This window comes from Odocoileus virginianus, chromosome 23 (assembly GCF_023699985.2).
Source record: "Odocoileus virginianus isolate 20LAN1187 ecotype Illinois chromosome 23, Ovbor_1.2, whole genome shotgun sequence".
NCBI lineage: Eukaryota > Metazoa > Chordata > Mammalia > Artiodactyla > Cervidae > Odocoileus > Odocoileus virginianus.
The window spans coordinates 8,574,746-8,593,071 of NC_069696.1; the positions used below are offsets into that span (position 1 = coordinate 8,574,746).

At 62.2% G+C, this 18,326-nt stretch overlaps 2 protein-coding genes across 15 annotated transcripts in view; one reads left to right on the forward strand and one right to left on the reverse strand.

The window, feature by feature from the left end:
• The window catches only part of SGSM3 (small G protein signaling modulator 3), a 34,996-nt gene extending 25,942 nt beyond the window's left edge, over positions 1-9,054 (forward strand). Inside the window, exons 2-22 of one of the 8 annotated variants that reach the window (XM_020876981.2) lie at positions 718-830; positions 1,315-1,400; positions 1,786-1,852; positions 3,106-3,302; positions 3,375-3,482; positions 4,009-4,152; positions 4,346-4,541; positions 4,803-4,948; positions 5,164-5,388; positions 5,856-5,910; positions 6,063-6,190; positions 6,286-6,441; positions 6,536-6,590; positions 6,767-6,816; positions 6,976-7,128; positions 7,240-7,310; positions 7,427-7,475; positions 7,551-7,636; positions 8,122-8,244; positions 8,339-8,399; positions 8,592-8,773. In XM_020876981.2, the coding sequence (XP_020732640.2) occupies positions 824-830; positions 1,315-1,400; positions 1,786-1,852; positions 3,106-3,302; positions 3,375-3,482; positions 4,009-4,152; positions 4,346-4,541; positions 4,803-4,948; positions 5,164-5,388; positions 5,856-5,910; positions 6,063-6,190; positions 6,286-6,441; positions 6,536-6,590; positions 6,767-6,816; positions 6,976-7,128; positions 7,240-7,310; positions 7,427-7,475; positions 7,551-7,636; positions 8,122-8,244; positions 8,339-8,399; positions 8,592-8,672 (2,244 nt within the window). In that variant the 5' untranslated portion in view covers positions 718-823 and the 3' untranslated portion in view covers positions 8,673-8,773. Of the gene's footprint in view, positions 1-717; positions 831-894; positions 1,161-1,314; positions 1,401-1,785; positions 1,853-3,105; positions 3,303-3,374; positions 3,483-4,008; positions 4,153-4,345; positions 4,542-4,802; positions 4,949-5,163; positions 5,389-5,855; positions 5,911-6,062; positions 6,191-6,285; positions 6,442-6,535; positions 6,591-6,766; positions 6,817-6,975; positions 7,129-7,239; positions 7,311-7,426; positions 7,476-7,550; positions 7,637-8,121; positions 8,245-8,338; positions 8,400-8,591 lie in introns of those variants that run through there. The other 7 variants (XM_070453385.1, XM_070453380.1, XM_070453381.1 and 4 more) reach the window with 7 other exon arrangements.
• Positions 9,055-9,159: 105 nt separating this feature from the next.
• Positions 9,160-18,326, reverse strand: part of MRTFA (myocardin related transcription factor A) — a 131,419-nt gene continuing 122,252 nt past the window's right edge. For 5 of the 7 annotated variants that reach the window (XM_070453376.1, XM_070453373.1, XM_070453377.1 and 2 more), the window contains 7 exons: positions 17,508-17,770; positions 17,043-17,214; positions 14,788-16,020; positions 14,309-14,404; positions 13,795-13,947; positions 13,474-13,534; positions 9,160-10,580 (listed from right to left, as the gene is read on the reverse strand). In XM_070453376.1, the coding sequence (XP_070309477.1) occupies positions 10,078-10,580; positions 13,474-13,534; positions 13,795-13,947; positions 14,309-14,404; positions 14,788-16,020; positions 17,043-17,214; positions 17,508-17,770 (2,481 nt within the window). In that variant the 3' untranslated portion in view covers positions 9,160-10,077. The remainder of the gene's footprint in view (positions 10,581-13,473; positions 13,535-13,794; positions 13,948-14,308; positions 14,405-14,787; positions 16,021-17,042; positions 17,215-17,507; positions 17,771-18,326) is intronic. The other 2 variants (XM_070453379.1, XM_020876980.2) reach the window with 1 other exon arrangement.

The following is an 18,326-nucleotide window of genomic DNA, read 5'->3' on the forward strand; positions in this document are numbered from 1 at the left end:
TCTCTGGTTTTGATGTGCATTTTCCTGGTGACTAATGATGTTGAACATCTTTGTACATGCTTATTGGCTACTTAACATCTGTTCTTTGGAGAAATATCTGTTCAAATCTTAAGCCCGTTTTTAAAAATTGGGCTATTTTTCTCTTTAATGTTGAGTCATTTTTTAAAGAGGACAAAAAGAGGCAAGGGTTTAAACAATAACAGGAGATTTAGTTAGATTGCAACTTCATAGTTTTCCAGCTGTGAGGTGCTGAAAAGTATGGTGGATGAAGTGGAAACGCCGGAGTCAGGTGAGTGGAGGTATTGAGTCAGACGTGTTCTAAGTGATTCCTCAAAAATTCTGGCTTGGAGGAACCTATTCACGGAAGTTTCCACGGTGTCTGGTTTTTGTTTTCTGTTTTAAGGAACATTTGCATGAGCATAGAGCGTCAGGAAGTCTGTCTGTGTGATCCTCTCCATCCTTAGGAGTGAGGGGCCTGTCCTCTTGGCTCACAGAGCTGTTGAGAACCACAGTTTTATAGCTTCTTCACAGTATTTTCCTCTTGGATGAAATGTTGAGAACACTAGGCTTTTTCTTTCAAGTGAGACTTTTCCTTCCCTGTCAAACATTTACCTTGCCACCGCCCTGGACCAGCATATCTGAGTCTACATGTAGAAAGGACCCCCTGCAGAGGGGCTGCGGTAGATGACTTTCCCCTTTGCACTCCTGCCCAAGCAGATGTTTCTGGACCAGATGACGCTTGAGGAGCTTCCCAGCTCTGAGACACTAGGCTAGGAAACCCCAGTCTGGATCTGCAGAAGATTTCTCCTGTCCTCTTCGCACAATGTCAGGTGGGAGGCAGGGGCCTGGCTTGGAAATGGGGTGACAGGCCTTCCAGGGGGAAGGGAGTCAAAAGGACCCAAGAGGACCTCCCTGGTGGGAGGGAAGCAGGCTTGTTTCCCACGGACCTTCGAGGGTCATGTGGACCGTCCAGGTCAGAGGAAGTCTTCTGACAGGCCTCTGGGAGAGTTACTGCCACTGTCTCCTCAGTTTTCTCGAGTTCCTGCCCTCCGCCACCCTGAAGTCCTTATAACGCAGGTGGAAGAAGAGCCAGGGGAGGAGGTCTGGTTCCGTCTGGTAGCACACCACTGGTCTCCTGTAACTTCTCCCAAAAGTTGCAGGTTGCTAGCTTTCTGCCCTCCCCCGTCCATCCCACTGTGGATGGTCCAGTCCTTTAATGATGGGGGTGGGGGAGGGGGGTGTCTCAACTTGAATTTACCCCCTGAATACTCTGCATTATGTTTATCTCCCATTCCTGGTCTTCCCTGCTTTTAGGGAGTCACGTACCTTCTGCCAATGGCCCCTTCTCAGCCCTGACTCCGAGCATGTGGCCCCAGGAGATCCTGGCCCAGTACGCGCAGGTATAGCAGGCTCAGTGGCTCTGCTCCACGCTGGGGTGCCCGGGGGGCCACCAACTGCTGCAGGTATCCTGGGAGGGGAGCCGCTCCCCTGTATTCACATGGGCTCCCAAGTCAGAGACAGCTTCTTAGCTCTACATCCTCTGTGAATCAAGCATTAGGTTGGAGAAAAAGTATGACCTCCGATCTTGATATTATGGGGACACGAAAATGTATAAAATGTGTTTCTTGCCTTGACCTTATTATCTTTGACCTCTGAGGAAAACAAGGAAAATTCGGGGAGAATTCAAGAGGGTCGGGGGCCCAGTAGCTGAGAGATGACCACAGGAGGCTTCAGGGAAGGCTGGGAGAAGTGCAGTAGTGCTGACCTTCCCACCCCCGGCTCTAGAAGGAGGAGGCCGTGGAGCAGCCGGAGTTCTGCTATGATGAGTTCGGGTTCCGCATGGACAAGGAAGGTGAGACTGAGCCCCTCGGGGGTAACCTTGCCCCCATCCTTGTTGGGGAGCACCAGCTCTGTGACTGATGACATTGTGGTGGCCTTGGGTTCTGGATGTTTCACCCCAATGTTCTAGAATCATGGACAAAGCCATATCTGATGCTGATGCTATAGTGTACAGAGTCCTCCAGGGTATTTTTGGTTTTGGAGGGGGCAAGGTTCCCTTTTTCCTTTTCTTGTCACTCTGCACAGCTTGTGGAATCTTAGTTCCCCAACCAGGGATTGAACCTGGGCCCTCAGCAATGAAAGTGCTAAGTCCTAGCCACTGGACCTCTAGGAATTCCCTGTTTGTGTTTTTAAGATTAATTTTATTGATAGTAATGATAATAAAAGCAATAATGTTCATTATAAAGAATTTTAAAAATACATCAAAATATAAAGATTAAAACAAATTAACCCATAATCCTACAACCTGCAGATAACTGCTGACATTTCAGTGTATTTTTCTCCTGGCTTTGTGAGTATCTTTCATAACCAAGTATCTTTCATAACTATGTACCTTTCATAACTAAGATGGTATCAAATACATGTTTTTATATTGTTCTTATATCTCTTCACTTTATTCCATGAGCATTTTGTCTGTCAGTTAAGATATCCTTTAAAGACTACTTTCTGTGACTGTGTACTATCCCATTGTAATGGACTGGTCATCATGTATTTGTGACCAGTCTTCTGTAAGCGAACCCCAGGCCATGCCCACTGCTTGCTGCTGTCGGTCGCCACATGGGCGCTTGGGAGGCTGTCTGCCAGAACCCAGGGTGGCCTGTCACCAAGCAGATAACTGACTGATACCATCCATCTGCAGGCCACGCACATTTCCAGTTCTGACGCGTCTTCCTTGTTGTCTGGTTCGTAGGCAGGTGTTTGTGAGTCAAAAGCTGGGACTGAGAGGAACACAGGGAACTTTCTAGCATGACGGGAGTATTCTGTATCCTGACGGGGATGGTGTTCAGATGTTTGTTTATTGATCCTCCACAAAGACAAGGCCAACAGGATTTTCAGGGCAGGAGGGTGAACACCCAGGGAGCGGGGATGGCAGGCTCATGGGTCTGGTTTGGGGGAGACAGTGAAGAGCGCAGATTTGCTGTTCAGGGTGCCAGGGCTGGAAAGGGGGCCCTGGGTTTCGGTGGTGAGATCTGGGCAGTGGACCCCGAGCCCGGTCCTCTGCTCTCGGAGCACAGGCAGCGGGGTTGCTGTTCCCCCTCCCCACAGACACAGATGGCACCCCCTATTCCGGCCAGCTGCTGGAGGACCCCCCCCAGAGGCTGCGCTGGCAGGCCCACCTGGAGTTCACCCACAACCATGATGTGGGGGACCTCACCTGGGACAAGATTGCCGTCTCCCTGCCCCGCTCGGAGAAGCTCCGCTCCCTGGTGCTGGCCGGGGTCCCCCACAGCATGAGGCCACAGGTGAGGCGGGGGCCCGAGGAGGCCACGGGGATCGAGGCCCCACGGGGACTGAGTGCCGTGCCCCCTCCTCAGCTGTGGATGCGGCTGTCCGGGGCCCTGCAGAAGAAGAGGAACTCCGAGCTGTCCTACCGAGAGATCGTGAAGAACAGCTCCAATGATGAGACTATTGCCGCCAAGCAGGTGAGGCCCTGTGGGGGGCAGGGAGTAGGGGGAGGCCCCTCGGGGGTGGCCCAGGAGAGCTTGGCGGCCAGGAGGCAGCCCTGGGTAGTCCTTTCACCCCTACGCCTGTGCCTGGAGCCAGCTTCTCCCTTGGTTCCTCTAGGAGTTGGGATAGTCAGAAAGGTCACCATACCCAGTGCATATTAGGGTCCCCTGGAGACTTTAAATGCAGGTTTCCAGGCTTCTTTCCAGAGATTCTCATTCCTTAGCTCTGGCTCAAGCCCCAGGCTTCTGTAGTTTTGTTGAGAAGGTCCCAGTTAACCACGTGGCCTCAGCTGCACACCAGCTGGGCTCTGATCCCCAGGGGAGGAGGGTTAGCTTTGACCCAGAGCCTGAGGACCCCCCTTCCTGGAGAGAAGCCAACCTGAGGTTTGCCCCATGCAGGGGTCCCTGGCCGCCTCCCCGGGGGTCTCAGTGTCGGGGGTGCGGAGGCTGTGCCGCTGCAGCTGCGCCTCACGGGCTCTTGTTGTGGGCGGGCTGCCGGCAGATTGAGAAGGACCTGCTCCGTACCATGCCCAGCAACGCCTGCTTTGCCCACGTGAGCGGCGTCGGGGTGCCCCGCCTGCGCAGGGTGCTCCGGGCGCTGGCCTGGCTCTACCCGGAGATCGGCTACTGCCAGGGCACGGGCATGGTGAGCACAGCCCAGAGTGACCCATCTCATGGTCGGAGCGGGTGGCGGGGGCACCCGGGGGAGTGAGAGGGCCGCCAGGTGCCGGAGGCGGGCCCGTGGTCTGTGTGTGACCCCCACAGGGGCCGCCTCACTCTCATGGGCCCCGAGGGCATGGAGACCTGGGTAGATGCCCCTCGTGCCCCTGCCCTGCCAGGTGGCTGCCTGCCTCCTGCTCTTCCTGGAGGAGGACGACGCCTTCTGGATGATGTGCGCCATCGTCGAGGACCTGCTCCCCGCCTCCTACTTCAGCACCACCCTGCTGGGCGTGCAGACGGACCAGCGCGTCCTGCGGCACCTCATCGTCCAGTACCTGCCTCGCCTGGACAGGCTGCTCCAGGAGCACGACATTGGTGAGGGCCCGACCTGCCTCTGCTCTGGGTCCTGGGGTCCCAGCTCGGGCTTAGGTGCTGCGGGTCTGAGGCCTGGGACGTGGCCGTGGACGGGCCTGGCAGCTCAGGAGGGAGGAGGGGGCATGCCCACCGGCGCTGCTCTCTTGCTCTCTGACGCCCCCGCCTCCTCCATGGCTCACGGGCCTGGGGAATGCCCTCCTCTCTGGCGGTCCCGCGCCCACTGCCCCGGCCCCGCCTCAGGGCCCCTGCGTGTGTCTGCAGAGCTGTCGCTCATCACGCTGCACTGGTTCCTCACGGCCTTCGCCAGTGTGGTGCACATCCGCCTGCTGCTGCGCCTCTGGGACCTGTTTTTCTACGAGGGCTCTCTGGTGCTGTTCCAGGCCACGCTGGGCATGCTGCGCCTCAAGGTAACGGCCCAGCCCCGGCGTCAGAGGCGGCTCCCCAGCAGCCCTGCGGGGCCCGCCCTCCGCGGCCTCCTGCAGCCTGAGCACTGGCCCATCCTGGGGGGAGGCGGGTGTCTCTCAGGGGCAGGGCCTCCTTGTGCTCAGCTTGACCGTCCAGGGAAGTCACCCCAGTGGCTGGGGTCTGCCAGGCGGTGACGCCCACCCTTCACCCGGCCCAGGAGGAAGAGCTGATCCAGTCGGAGAACTCGGCCTCCATCTTCAACACGCTGTCGGACATCCCGTCACAGCTGGAGGACGCAGACCTGCTGTTGGCGGAGGCCATGCGGCTGGCAGGCTCGCTCACCGCCGTGGCCGTGGAGACCCAGCGCCGCAAGCACCTGGCCTACCTCCTGGCCGACCAGGGCCAGCTCCTGGGTGCCAATGCCACCGCCAGCCTCTCTCAGGTGGGCACAGGAGGAAGGAGGCCACGCTCACCTCCGCCCCTCGGCTCAGCTCCCAGGGCCCAGCCTGGCGGGACCACTGCTTTGGCCTTGGCACGTCCCTGCCAAGCGCTACCCTGTTTGGGCATAGGATAGACCCAGGCTTGAAACGACCCTCAGAGCTGGCCTCAGAGGCCACGTCAGAGAAGGCAGCACGAGTGAGATGCCGGCCGGGCCTCATGTGGGACGGCTCTGCTCGCTGCCCCCCTGTGGTGGGGCGCCCCCTGCTTGGCTGGGTGCCTGGCCCCGCTGACCTGACTTCATGCCCACAGGTGGTCTGGGTGCCAGATGCCCGGGCCCCACTGCCCTGACTTCATGCCCACAGGTGGTCTGGGTGCCAGATGCCCGGGCCCCGCTGACCTGACTTCATGCCCACAGGTGGTCTGGGTGCCAGCTGCCCGGGCCCCGCTGACCTGACTTCATGCCCACAGGTGGTCCGCCGCAGGACCCAGCGGAGGAAGTCCGGCATCACATCGCTGCTCTTTGGTGAGAGCTCTGTGCAGGCGGCCAGGCGCTAGGCTGGGCTCTGAAAGTGGGGCGATGGGGGCGATCAGACTCGCACCCCACGTGGACTCTGTGCTTCCTTGGAGTTGGGGTGGGGCGTGGCCACGGCTGCCATTGGTCTCTGGACCTTGCAGGGGAGGATGACCTCGAGGCAATGAAGGCCAAGAACATCAAGCAGACGGAGCTGGTGGCCGACCTTCGGGAAGCCATCCTGCGTGTGGCCCGCCACTTCCAGTGCACAGACCCCAAGAACTGCAACGTGGTGAGTCTCGGGGCCCCGCCCTGGGCACGGGGCGTGTCCGGGGCCCCACTCCCCTAGCCCTGTCCCGAGCAGTGGCCCTCCCACCGCCCCGGCAGGAGCTGACCCCGGACTACAGCATGGAGAGCCACCAGAGGGACCACGAGAACTACGTGGCCTGCTCACGCGGCCACCCGCGCCGGGCCAAGGCCCTGCTGGACTTCGAGCGCCATGACGACGACGAGCTGGGCTTCCGCAAGAACGACATCATCACGGTGCGTGGGGAGCGGTGCCTTCCCTTGGCAGCGGGTGGGGTGGCCACGCCCTCGCCGGCCGCTGGAGCGAGCTTCCCACGCTTTTCTTTGGCAGATCGTCTCCCAGAAGGACGAGCACTGCTGGGTGGGGGAGCTGAACGGCCTGAGAGGTGAGGCCTCCGTCTGGTCTGTGTCTCGCCGGGCCGGGGGAGGGCGGGCCAGGCCGTGAAGCTGCAGCGGCGCAGGGTTTGCTCGGCGTGTCTGTCGCCCTGTTTCCTTAGCCCTGTGGCGGGTGGCGCCTCAGGACGCAGAGCTGAATGCCTCACGGGCTCTGCTTCTCCCACAGGCTGGTTTCCAGCCAAGTTTGTGGAAGTCCTGGATGAGCGGAGCAAGGAGGTGAGTGCACACGCGAGGTGGGCCGGTCCGTGGGGGCCGCGCCCCTTCTGCCCCGAGGCTGGCGCCCTCCTGGCCCTGGGCTGTGTCCCCCGGGGTGTGGAGCGCTCGTGAGGATGGGGAGGGGCTGGCTGGGGCTTCAGACCCCATCCTCCCCCTCAGTACTCCATCGCGGGGGACGACGCTGTGACGGAGGGAGTCACAGACCTCGTGAGAGGGACCCTCTGCCCGGCCCTCAAGGCCCTGTTTGAACACGGACTGAAGAAGCCTTCGCTGCTCGGGGGCGCCTGCCACCCCTGGCTGTTTATCGAGGAGGTGAGTGTCCGGACCCTGTGGAGCTGGTGGGGAGGTGACCCGCTCAGCCGGACTCTGTGGCTCTGACCTGATATCCGCCCTCTGGTCCCTGACACTCACCTCACCCCCCAGGCAGCGGGCCGGGAGGTCGAGAGAGACTTCGACTCCGTGTACTCCCGCCTGGTGCTGTGCAAGACGTACAGGTAACCCAGCGCCTGCATCCTCCTGCAGGGTCGCCTGGCAGCCTGGGGCTGGGGGTGGAGGCGGGGCGTGGCCCGAGCCCTCCAGGGCGGTGCAGGCAGCTCTGGTCCCCCCTCAGGTTGGACGAAGATGGCAAAGTCCTGACCCCAGAGGAGCTGCTCTACCGGGTAAGCGGGGGCTGCGGGCGACCGGCCTCTAGGGTGGGCAGCTGGGGACACCTGGGTGACCACTGTGCCCCCCAGGCTGTGCAGTCTGTTAACGTGACCCACGATGCCGCACATGCACAAATGGACGTGAAGCTCCGCTCCCTTATCTGCGTGGGGCTCAAGTGAGTGTGTGCGCCCCTGTGAGCAGGGTGTGTGTGCGCGTGCCCTCACGGGGGATGGGGCTGAGCTGGGTGGACGGAGGTGGGTGGCGGCCAGGGTGGCTCCCAAAGGTCATCCTCCAGTGTGAGACGCCACCGCTTGGCAGGGAGGGGTGCTGGGCCTCGGGCAACACTGGTTACAGTGAGGTGTGCGGTCAGGGCTCACCGGGGACCTGGCTGCAGGCTGAGGGATGCCGGCCTTGAGGAGCCAGGCTGAGCATGGGGTTTCCTGACTTGCCACCAGGCAGAGGGGCGGCGTCCAGGCTGCGCTGACCTGGGGGCAGGGGTCCCCGAGATGAGCTCAGAGCACACTGTGGGCCTGCTGGCCAGTGAGCAGGGGGGTCACTAGCTGAGTGCCCGGCGGGAAGTGGTGATGGACCCTCAGCCGGAGGGGAGGGGAGGGGGCCGGGGGGCGCAGGCCTCTGAGCAGCCCCCCTCCCTGCCCCCAGCGAGCAGGTGCTGCACCTGTGGCTGGAGGTGCTCTGCTCCAGCCTGCCGACCGTGGAGAAGTGGTACCAGCCCTGGTCCTTCCTGCGCAGCCCTGGCTGGGTCCAGATCAAGTGCGAGCTGCGGTGAGGAGGCCCTGGGCTCCTGCAGCCCCAGCTGGGGGGCGGGCCGAGCCCCCTGCCAGCATCTGACAGCCCCCCCCACCCCTTCACCCTCCAGGGTCCTCTGCTGCTTCGCGTTCAGCCTCTCCCAGGACTGGGAGCTTCCTGCAAAGAGAGAGGTGGGTGGTGGGCCTGCCTCCCCAGGGACTGGCAGGTGGGGCAGGCTGGCATCAGTGCCAGGGGCTGCCTCCCCCAAGCATTTCCGGGTGGCCCTGAGTGCTGGCACCGCCTGTGAGGACCGCCCTGGCCTCTGCCACCTGGCTTCCTCGCCGTGTGCCCAGCAGCCGTGACAGGAGGGCTGTCTCGTGCAGGAGGAGAAGAAGCCCCTGAAGGAGGGCGTCCAGGACATGCTGGTGAAGCACCACCTCTTCAGCTGGGACATCGATGGGTGACGTGCTTCTCCAGGGGCCCTGTCTCACCCAGGTGCCCCCCTGCCCAGCAAGGAGAGAATGGCCCGGCCCAGGCCAGCCCGAAGCTGCAGGCTCAAGGGGAGGACACACTCCAGAGCTCTGGGCACCGTGGTGGGGGTGCAGAGGGTGGCAGGAACAGGAGGAGGTGCCCAGCTTTGCCGAGCCCCCCAGGACTGGGGGAGGGCCTTGTCCTGCAAGTGTCTTCACAGAGGCTCTGGCCCAGCTCCACGTGCCAACCAAGGACCTCGGGAGGAGGTGGGCACCAGCTCCGTGCGGTCACATTTTGCTCAGGAAGAGGGTGGGGGTGGCTGAAGGCTCCTGGGCCTCCTTGATTTATCAATAAACTCTTGTCTTTGAGAAAGCACCTCCCCGCCTCCCATCCAGCTAGGGCTGGGAAATGGTCACGGTGTGGACACCCAGGACTCAGCCCTACCACCCACGTCTCATCTAAGGTGGATTGAACAAGATGGACCAGCAAGAGGTGTTTGTTTTTATTTTAAAAAGTTCACACAGCTGTCCCACCTCTGGTTTTGGTGACTCCACCCCTCGTCCCCTGTGATGACCGTGACGGGCAGGAGTTGGCAGCCAGAGCCTGAGGGCTCCCCCGCCGTCCCCGGGCCGTGGCGGCTGCAGTGAGGCAGCAGACGGAATGTGGGCAGGAAGCACCCCGCCCTCGTGGCACTGATAAGGAGCAGGAAGCAGGAGGGTGGGGCACAGGCTGTGGAGGGGTGGCTACACGTCAAACACAAGTGATGGGCGGGACCGCGGTAAGCCGTGTCCAGCCCTGGGAGCGGTGGTCTTCAGGCCCTTCTGTGTGCAGAAGGCGGGGGTGGCCACATCCACTCCACCCACCCCCCCGGAGATATATGTGTATATATGTATGGCGATATAGAATAGAGGTATGTACACCTGTACAGAAAATGTTTGCCACCAACCACTACATGGCTGCACTGCACCAAGACACTAAGATGCAGGGAGCCCCCCCGGGGAAGCCTGGGACCCTGGTGTTGGCGTCGCGAGGATGGTGAGGTAGAGGCCCAGCCCGTCCCTCCCTCGGGGAAGGGGAGAGAGGAGGACACGCTGGCCCTGGCTCTGCCTCAGCCCCGGGCCTCGCCTCCTGAGCAGACTGCAGCCGGCAAGTGCACCCCGACCTCACAGAAGGAGGTCAAATAGAAGCCTGGCCCGTGCAGGTCTCCCCAAGCCCAGGGTGGGACCCGGCACCGCCTCCTGGGTGAGCCCGAGGCAGGCGTGGGAATGCCTGCTCTGGCCTCCACTGGGCAGAGCCTGTGATTGTCAGGACTTCCGGCCTCACAAAGGGGCGGGATGGGGCTGGAAAGTGCCGGCACCCTGGAGTTCTTGGGGCCTCTAGCCCTCCCACCCCCCGGAGCTACAAGCAGGAGTCCCAGTGCAGCTGCAAGTCATGGCCGTCGAGGAAGTCCGTGGAGAAGAGGCTGGGGGCCGTGGTGCTGAGCGGGGCCAGGCCGAGCACTGGCCCGCCTGATGACAGCTCCAGCCAGTCCATGCTGTCCAGGTGCCCGTCGGCCAAGTCCAGGCCCACGCCGCTGGGCTCAGGCGCAAAGTGCAATTCCGAGGTGTCCATGGGGGATGGGGGGTGGTCCAGGATGGCGGAGCTGCTCAGCATCTGGCTGTGGAGGTCGTCAATGAGGGAGAGGGGCTCCGGCCCCTCGTGCCCGCCAGTCAGCAGGGGCAGCCCTGTGCTGCTCTCCAGGAAGTCCTCCAGGCGCCCGGGCAGGGCCGGCGAGCCCGACGGCGGTGGGGCAGCCTGAGGGAGCTCGGCTGCAGGTGAGGGCTGGGCGGCCAGGGGCGAGCCACAGGCTGCTGTCGGGGGCGCCTTCTCTTTCCCTGGCTCCTTGAAATCCGCTGAGATCTCTGCCAATCAAGAAAGCAAAGGGGCGTCAGAAGCCAGCCTGAGTGTGACCTGCAACTAGAGCTTCCCCTTACAGCACGTACAAATATTAACTCAAAATGGGTCAAAGATCTAGATTTAGGAGCCAACACTATGAAAGAAAAGAAAAGGAAAGGGAACGTCTTCATGACACTGAAGTCAGTAGTGATTTCTTGGTCCTAACACCAAAGGCATAGGCAAAGAAAAACTGGCCTATATAAAAATTTAAAACTTCATATGTCAAAGATCACTATCAAGAGTGAAAAGACCATACAGCAACTATACTTGAAAAAAGTTAAAAGACAAGCCATGGAATGGGAGAAAATATTTGCAAACCATGTATCTGGGTAAGTGATTGATATCAAGAATAACTCCTAGAACTCAACAAAACCCAACTGGAAAATGAACAAAGAACTCAAGATATTTCTCCAGAAGAATATACACAGGCAGCCTGTAAGCACATGAAAAGATGCTCAACACTACTAGTCATCAGGGAAAGACAAAAATTTGAAAATAAGTGTTGGTAAGGATGTGGACCACCTGGAACCCTCGTGCATGGCTGATATGAATGAAAACAGTGCAGCTGTGTGGAAAACAGTCCTGCAGTTCCTCAAAACGTGAAACACAATGATTATGATCCGGCAGTTCCACTTCTAGGTACATACCCCAAAGAACGAAAACACAGACTCAGATACCAGTGCTCATGACAGCGTTGTTCACAACAGCCAAAAGGTAGGAACAGCCAAAAGTGGATGAAGGGATAAGAAAATGACCCACATGTCCCGTGGATGAAGGGATAAACACACTGGTACTGACACAATGGAACACTATTCAGCCCAAAAGAAATGCTGGTAAAAGCTACACCGTGGAAGAACCTTGAGGATATTATGCTAAGTGAAGCCAACCAGAAACAAAAGGAGAAAGAGTGTATGGCTGCACTCACACACGTTTACAAAAGTCAGTTCATAAAGACAGGAAGAAGAGGTGGGGTGGGGACCGGGAGTTAGTGTGTGAAGGTGACGGTGTCAGCATGGGACGATGCAAGCGTTCTAGAAACAGGTAGCAGTGATGGCTGCACAACAATCTAAATGAACTTAATGCTGCTGAGTTTGCACTTTTCAAAGATGATTATGATGGGAAACCATGTTACATCTATTTTACCACAATAAAAAAAAAAAATCATGCAGAAACCAGGCTTGCTCCCTGGCCCTCTCTAGGTCCTGTCCCAGCCGAGTGCCAGACGCCCAGCCCTGCTCCCCGCCTCCCTCAGCTCGCCTGCGCGCACTGCAGCCCCCCCACCTGCTGACGCCCTCCACCTCGCTCTGAGCCCCTGGGGGCAAACAGCCCCAGCTTCCTCCCCTGCCATCTCTTCCTCTAGGCTTCCCACAGCCCCTCTTCTGGCAGCCCTGCCCTCCCAGCCTCAGCACTACCCGCCTTTATTACAAACGCACCCCAGGGCCCCAGTGCAGATCCTGCAAGCTGGGGAGTCTCCCCGAGGTCAAAACCAGTGACCTCGATTTTTTCGTAATTGAGGTAAAATCCACCACTTTACACTTTAAAGTGTCCAAGCTCGTGAGCTCTTGCTCTCCCTACTAACGTAATTAAATCCCTCAGGAGAGAAGCTGCCTGTTCTCTGCCCACGCAGACACACCCTTGGGGTCGTCTTCACCGCTGGACCACCAGCTCATCCCACCAGCAAGCAAAGGTGCCACCTTTCCACACCCACCCCTTTGCGGGGGACCCCCTGCAGAGAGCGGTCTAGACTCGCTGCCTCCCACAACCCCAGCCTCTCCAACCGGCTTCAAGCAGGCTCTGGCCACCGTCCCGCTGTCTGGGCTGAGGTCACCACGACACAGCTGGGGCCAGGTCTCGGTCCTCACCTTTCCTAAGCGGCCCTCAGCAGCCCTGGGCCTTGATCCTCTCAAGGGTGCCGCTCCCCCTCCACCCCCTGGTCAGCCTCAGCAGCCCGAGCCCGCCCGCCCCACCACCACTTCCTCCTCTGCACACCCAGCCTCACCGCTCCAAGTGCCGTTGGGACACCAGCAACCCGACTCCTGCCTTCAGCCCAGGCCTCCCCCGGCCTGGCCTTGTGACCCCTCCCTTCAGTCTAGTGACTGAGGCACCCATGCACCCGGGCGCTCACGCTGCTGCTAACACCACGCCCCCGGCCGCCATGTCCCCTGGCCACACACCTAACTAAGCCACAGGAAACAACTGGCGCTCGGCAGACACTCCTGGACTCAGCCCTCTTGTGGCCCCCCTCACACCCCGCTCTCCTGGATCACCCTACCTCCCCATCTGCCCTTCCAGAGAAGCCGCCCTTCACGCGAAGCTGTGCTATGGCTCCCAGCGTCGCCCAGGGTCCGCGTGTCTCAGTCCGGCGACCCCCAGGCCTCCGGCCACCCACACCCGCACCCGCACCCGCACCCACTCCACTCCGCCCTGCAGCAGCTGCCCAGCAACCCTGACCCTGACCCCGACCCCCCCTCGCACCTGGGACCCTTGCCTCCCCTGCTTTTTTTGATGCTCCGATGTAAGACAGTTTATTTTACTCCTCCATCACCTCCCCACGATAGGCTGCAAGGCCCGCAGAGGTGGGCGTCTCTCTCGCTCACTGCCTCACCCTGGGCTGTGGGCACAGTGCAGGGCACGCAGCGCAGCGGCTCAGGATGAAACAAACGTGAGCTGAAGACGCACCCCCACAGGGGCCCCGCCAGCTTCTGGGATGCGTCTTACCCGCTGCCGCCTCCTAAGTACTCACCAGGCCCGCCAGGCATTGTGTCAAGAACCAAACCAAACCCAATCAACCAAGCCCAGGCTAGAGACACAGGGGCAGACAGGAGGGCGGGGGGAGGCAGCGTGGGGCCTGGACTTTACCTCCACTCTGAATCAGAATGTCAAACAGATCATCCATCTGCTGGCTTGAGGAACCATTTTCCTGTGGGGCAAGATCAGAAAAAGATGACCTGCAACAGGAGGCCCCAGCCTGGCTCAGGGCACAGACCCTCCCGGCTCTGAGCCAGCATTCAGGCCCCAGTGGGCTGCACCCAGGCTCCCACAGCACACCCTCTCTCCCGCCCTGACACCCCCTCTCCAAGGCCTCTCTGACCCAGAAGGCTGGCTCTGGCCAGCCCCTCCCGCCACGAGACCTGGGGACTGTGGCCACCCACCCCGTGAGCCCCTGGTCACCCTCTTTACCTGTGGCCTGGGCTGCTGGCTCAGGGCTTCCTCATAGCCAGGCGGCTCCTTCTTCGGCTGAGAAGCGGGGGTCCCAAAAAGGGGCTGGGGTGGGGGCTCCAGGTCCATGTGGGCTGGGGGGCCGGGAGCCGGAGACTCAGGCTGGGACAGGGGCTGAAGGAGAACAGAGAACCACGGCCGGCTGAGGGCTGCAGCCCGGGGCCTGCGCCAGGCAGGCGAGGCGGGAGCGTCCACCTCCGCCCAGGCCAGCGGTGCAGCTGCACGCGCTCTCGGGGAGCTTCGTGGACACCCCCGGGGAAGAAACCATACAGCACGGGGGCGGCCCTGACCTCTGACCCTGCCGAGGACAAGTGGGTCCCGGGGCACAGGCGGGGGGCTCTGAGCTGACCGGCCCTCCCCTCCCCGGAGCTCCTGCTCAGGGCCCAGGTCCCTTCCCGAGTCCCCGGGTCCTGTCACCGCCCCCACCCCCAAGCCCTACAGGGCTGAGGCCACACAAAGCCTAAAGCAGGCTCACCTTTGGACCAGGCTGAGTGGGGGGTCTGGGCTGTGAGGGCGGCAGCAGCAGGGAGCCAGCTGCCAGCGTCACCTTGGTGGGGGACGGCTGACCTCTCTGAGGGGGGGAGGGGCGGGGCTCCCGTCAGGCCCCGGCCCGGCCCCCCCATTCCCGGGCGCACCCCACCCTAGCAGCAGGGGCAGGAGTGGCCCGCCTGATGGGGCTGCTCCAGAGTGCCCCGCCAGACAGAGACAAGCTCTGATACTCAGGGCAGAGAGGGGGGCGGGCCCTCACAGCTCCACCTGCAAGGCTGGGGGTCTCACACAGGGACGCCAACCTCCCCAAGTCTCGGCCCTGCACGGGTGACCTCGGGTAGGGAGCCCTCCTTTGGGAGGGCCAAAGGGGGCGATCCAAGGACGAGAGCGCAACCTGCCACCCCCGGGGCGCCCGTGGACGGGGTGCTGTCACTGAACGCCCTCTTGCCCCCCTGCCCCAGGTACCTGCTGGGGGCTCCCGCCGGCCCGGCCAGGGCTGTCTGTGCTCTTCTTGGTCACGGTGAGGACAAGATGGGTCCCTGCGGAGTCAGTGAGGAGGGGGGGCGGTGTGACCCCCTTGACGAGGCTGGGGCCCGGTGGGCCCAGCAGCAGCTGGGGTGCCGGGGCCGGCTCGGGCTCAGGCGGCACGGCTTCCTGCTTCACCACCACGACCGGGGGCGCCAGGGCACACGCGTCTGTGTGGGGGGCGGCCGGGGCTGCAAGGCCGGGACTGAAGGGGAGCTCGGGGCCTGGGGGCGGCCGGCTCAGCTGACAGCTGGTAAAGCTGTTTTCCTGCTTCACTGAGGGGCCCAGAGTGACCAGGGCCGGGGCCGGCTCAGGCTCGGGCCCCACGGCCTCCTGCTTCACCACCACGGCTGGGGCCACCAGGGCGTGGGCATCTGCGTGGGGGGTGGCGGGGGCTGCGAGGCTGGGGCCGAAGGGGGGTTCGGGGCCCGGGGGCCGCCGGCTGAGCTGGCAGCGAGCCAGGCTGCTCTCCTGCTTCACCGCGGGGCCCAGGGCGAGCGGGGTGGGGGCGGGGGCCGGGGCCGGGGCGGGGGCCGGCTGCTGGGCCCGCTTCTCCTGCTCCAGCTGCAGCCTGAGCCACTCCACCAGCTGCTGCTTCTGCCGGAGCATGCGCGTCAGCTCCTCGATCTGCTTGTCCTTCTCCTGCAGCATCTGGTCCTTGTCCCGGCCCTCCAGCTCGGTCCGCCCCCCTGGGCTCCGGCAGCAGGTCCCGGGGCGGGGGCCCTCCTCCTTCACGAGAACCTGCAGCGGCGAGGCCTGCAGGGTGAGCTGGGTCACCGGGGACGTCACCATCTCGCCAAAGCTGTCCCCCGGTGTGGAGTTCTCGTCGCCTGTGCTGAGCAGCGACCGCTCTGAGGGGGTGGGAGACACAGGGGGCGTGGAGCCCGTGCTGCCGAACTTCACCACACCGTTGCTGGTCACCGTGGCCACCACCACCTCGGCCGGGGCCAGGCCCGCTGCCACCAGGGCGGGCCCCGTGCTGAGCCGGGCAGTGGGGAAGGCGACCACCACCTCACCCGCCTTGGGCAGGAGAGAGGCAGCGGGGGCCTTGGGCGCTCCAGGGCTGGCAGGGGTGACCTGCTCCTGGTAGGCACGCAGGCGTTCAATCAGGTCTGTCTTGGTGCCTGAGACGGGCAGTGACCGCAACTTCAGCTCCTGCTTCAGCTCTGCCACCTGCGAGGGCACAGGAGTCAGGGCCACCGGGGGGCGGAGAGCAAGACCAGCTTCCGTCCATTGGGCCTCATCTGTCTGGCCTACCGGCCACTGCAGACGCATCAAGCCCCGGCCCTCCCGCACCCTGGAGGGAAAGGCCTGCTTCGGCCGCCCCTCCTCCCAGTCCTCACCCCTTGGCTGGGCAGGACATGTCCGCAGTTGTCTCCAGCCCCAGCCTGTGCTCAACCAACACTTGAGTGAACTCACTGCATCTTACAGTTGAGAAAATTGAGCTCAGGACAGTGAAATGACTCCTTGGGGGTCACACTGGTGACGTGGTGGTGGGCAGAGCTAGGAGTGAGGGCCAGGTCTCGAGGACACCAAGGCCCGTGTTCAGCTCCCCACCCAAGAGTTGCATCTTGCTGGAACCCGGGTCATGACTAGGAGGGAGCAGACTGGTCCAGGGCACAAACTCTCGAGGGAGAATGTGATCCAGCCCCCTTCTGACCAGGGCAGAAAGCACAGGCCAGGCCCGGGCATTTCCCACCCCCAAGGCCCAGGACACAGCGGGGTCTGCACCCCAAGTGCGGCTGCTCTCTCCTAGGTGGACGCAGCACTCACAAAGCACGTTCAGCGAGGGGGCCGTGAGGAAAGGGCAGTACTGCAGAGGAGCCTGTGACCTTGGCAACATGTCCACCCCCTCCCCCACGCCTCGGCCTGCTCACCCTGAAGGCAGGGCGACACCCCCCCGTTCCTCACACTGCACTGGAGGCCGGGAAATCTGAGGCACGCAAGCGCTCGACGAGCCCACGGCCCAGGACGGACACCAGCTGGTGTCTTTAAAGTCGGCGACCAGGATGAGCAGAGCCAGGCGAGCTTCTAGGAAGGCTCCAGGTTCCTCCACTGCAGGAAACCAGAGTCCGGAGCCCCGCTCTGCCTTCCGTGGCCGTAGTCCCCAGCCGGCCACCTTTCCTGCCTGAAACCTGACGGCCAGAGAGGTCAGGCTGACAGCAGCGTGAGGCCATCGGGGTGCAACCACCTACCTTCATGTCGTCCAGGTTGGCGGGCAGGGCCCCCGGCTTGCCAGTCAGCGAGGTGCTGTTTTGTCGGACCAGCCCACTGGGCCCAGGGGCACCCGAGCCGGAGCTGCTGTTGGTAGTGGAAAGGCTGCGCGTCGGGGGGCCCCCAGCGCTGCCCAGAGCCTCCCCTGCCGGCCTGAGAAGAGAAAAGCGCAGGAATGAGCCCGCGCCAGGCATCACCCTTGGACTCTACTGGGCTGGCTGGAGAGGGGCACAGGGAAGGGCCCTGCCCCTGGACCGCTCTGATGGGACTGGGACCCAAGGGTCCCTGCCAGTCCAGGGTCACCCGCACATCACCTGTAACAGGGCCTGTGGGCACCTACTTGGGCGGGGCCGGTGGGTGGGCGGGGCCTGCCGGCAGCACCTACTTGGGCGGGGCCATGGGCGGGCGGGGCCGGTGAGTGGGCGGGGCCTGCCGGCAGCACCTACTTGGGCGGTGCGGGCAGGATGGTCTGGTAGTTGTAGTGCTGCTGCTGCTGCTGCTGCTGCTGGTTGAGGATCTGCAGCTGCAGGAAGAGCTGCTGCTGCTGCAGGATCTTGGCATAGGAGGAGTCCATAGGGGGCGCCCCCTTGTCCTGCTTTTGGTCCGGGGGGATGTACTGGTGGTACTTGAGCTTCTTCACCTTTGGCTTCAGCTCCTTGGCCTTCTTGCTGCGCTGCGACTTCTCACCGGCAGACTTGGGTTGGCTTTGCTGGGGGCGTGAAACAGAGGGCGCCGTTAGGGGCCTGAGCGGCTCCTGAGAGGGCTGTGCATCCACCCTGCCTTGCCAGATAGCACCCCTCCCAAAGCAGAGGCCTCCTTGGCACCCAGGAGTGTGCCCAGGAGGGGGTGAGGGCTGACGGGGGGCTGTGACCCGCCCTGCTCTTCCCAGAGCTTCCAGCCCAGATGCACAGGCAACTTCCTTGTGACCCCGAGCACATGTCAACGGGACAAGGGGTGAAAGAGCGGCTCTGGGAGCTCGTGTGTCCACTCCACATGGAGTACAGACCCCCGAGAACCCTGCCTCGCCAGGAGCCAGCGTGTCTACTAGAAGGTGAAGCAGTGGCTCAGGGCAGTCAGCTGCTCAAGGGCACACAGTGGCTGTGATCTAGCCCATGAAGGAGCCGAGATCCAAGCCCAGGACTCCAAAGCTCCTGTTCGTGCACCCACGGCCGGCACACAAGGCGGCCTCCCGCTGGGCCTCGAGGGTCCTCTGGGGTGAGCGCGGGTGGAGCTGAGTGGGGCACTGAGCAGGGAACGGGCCGGGC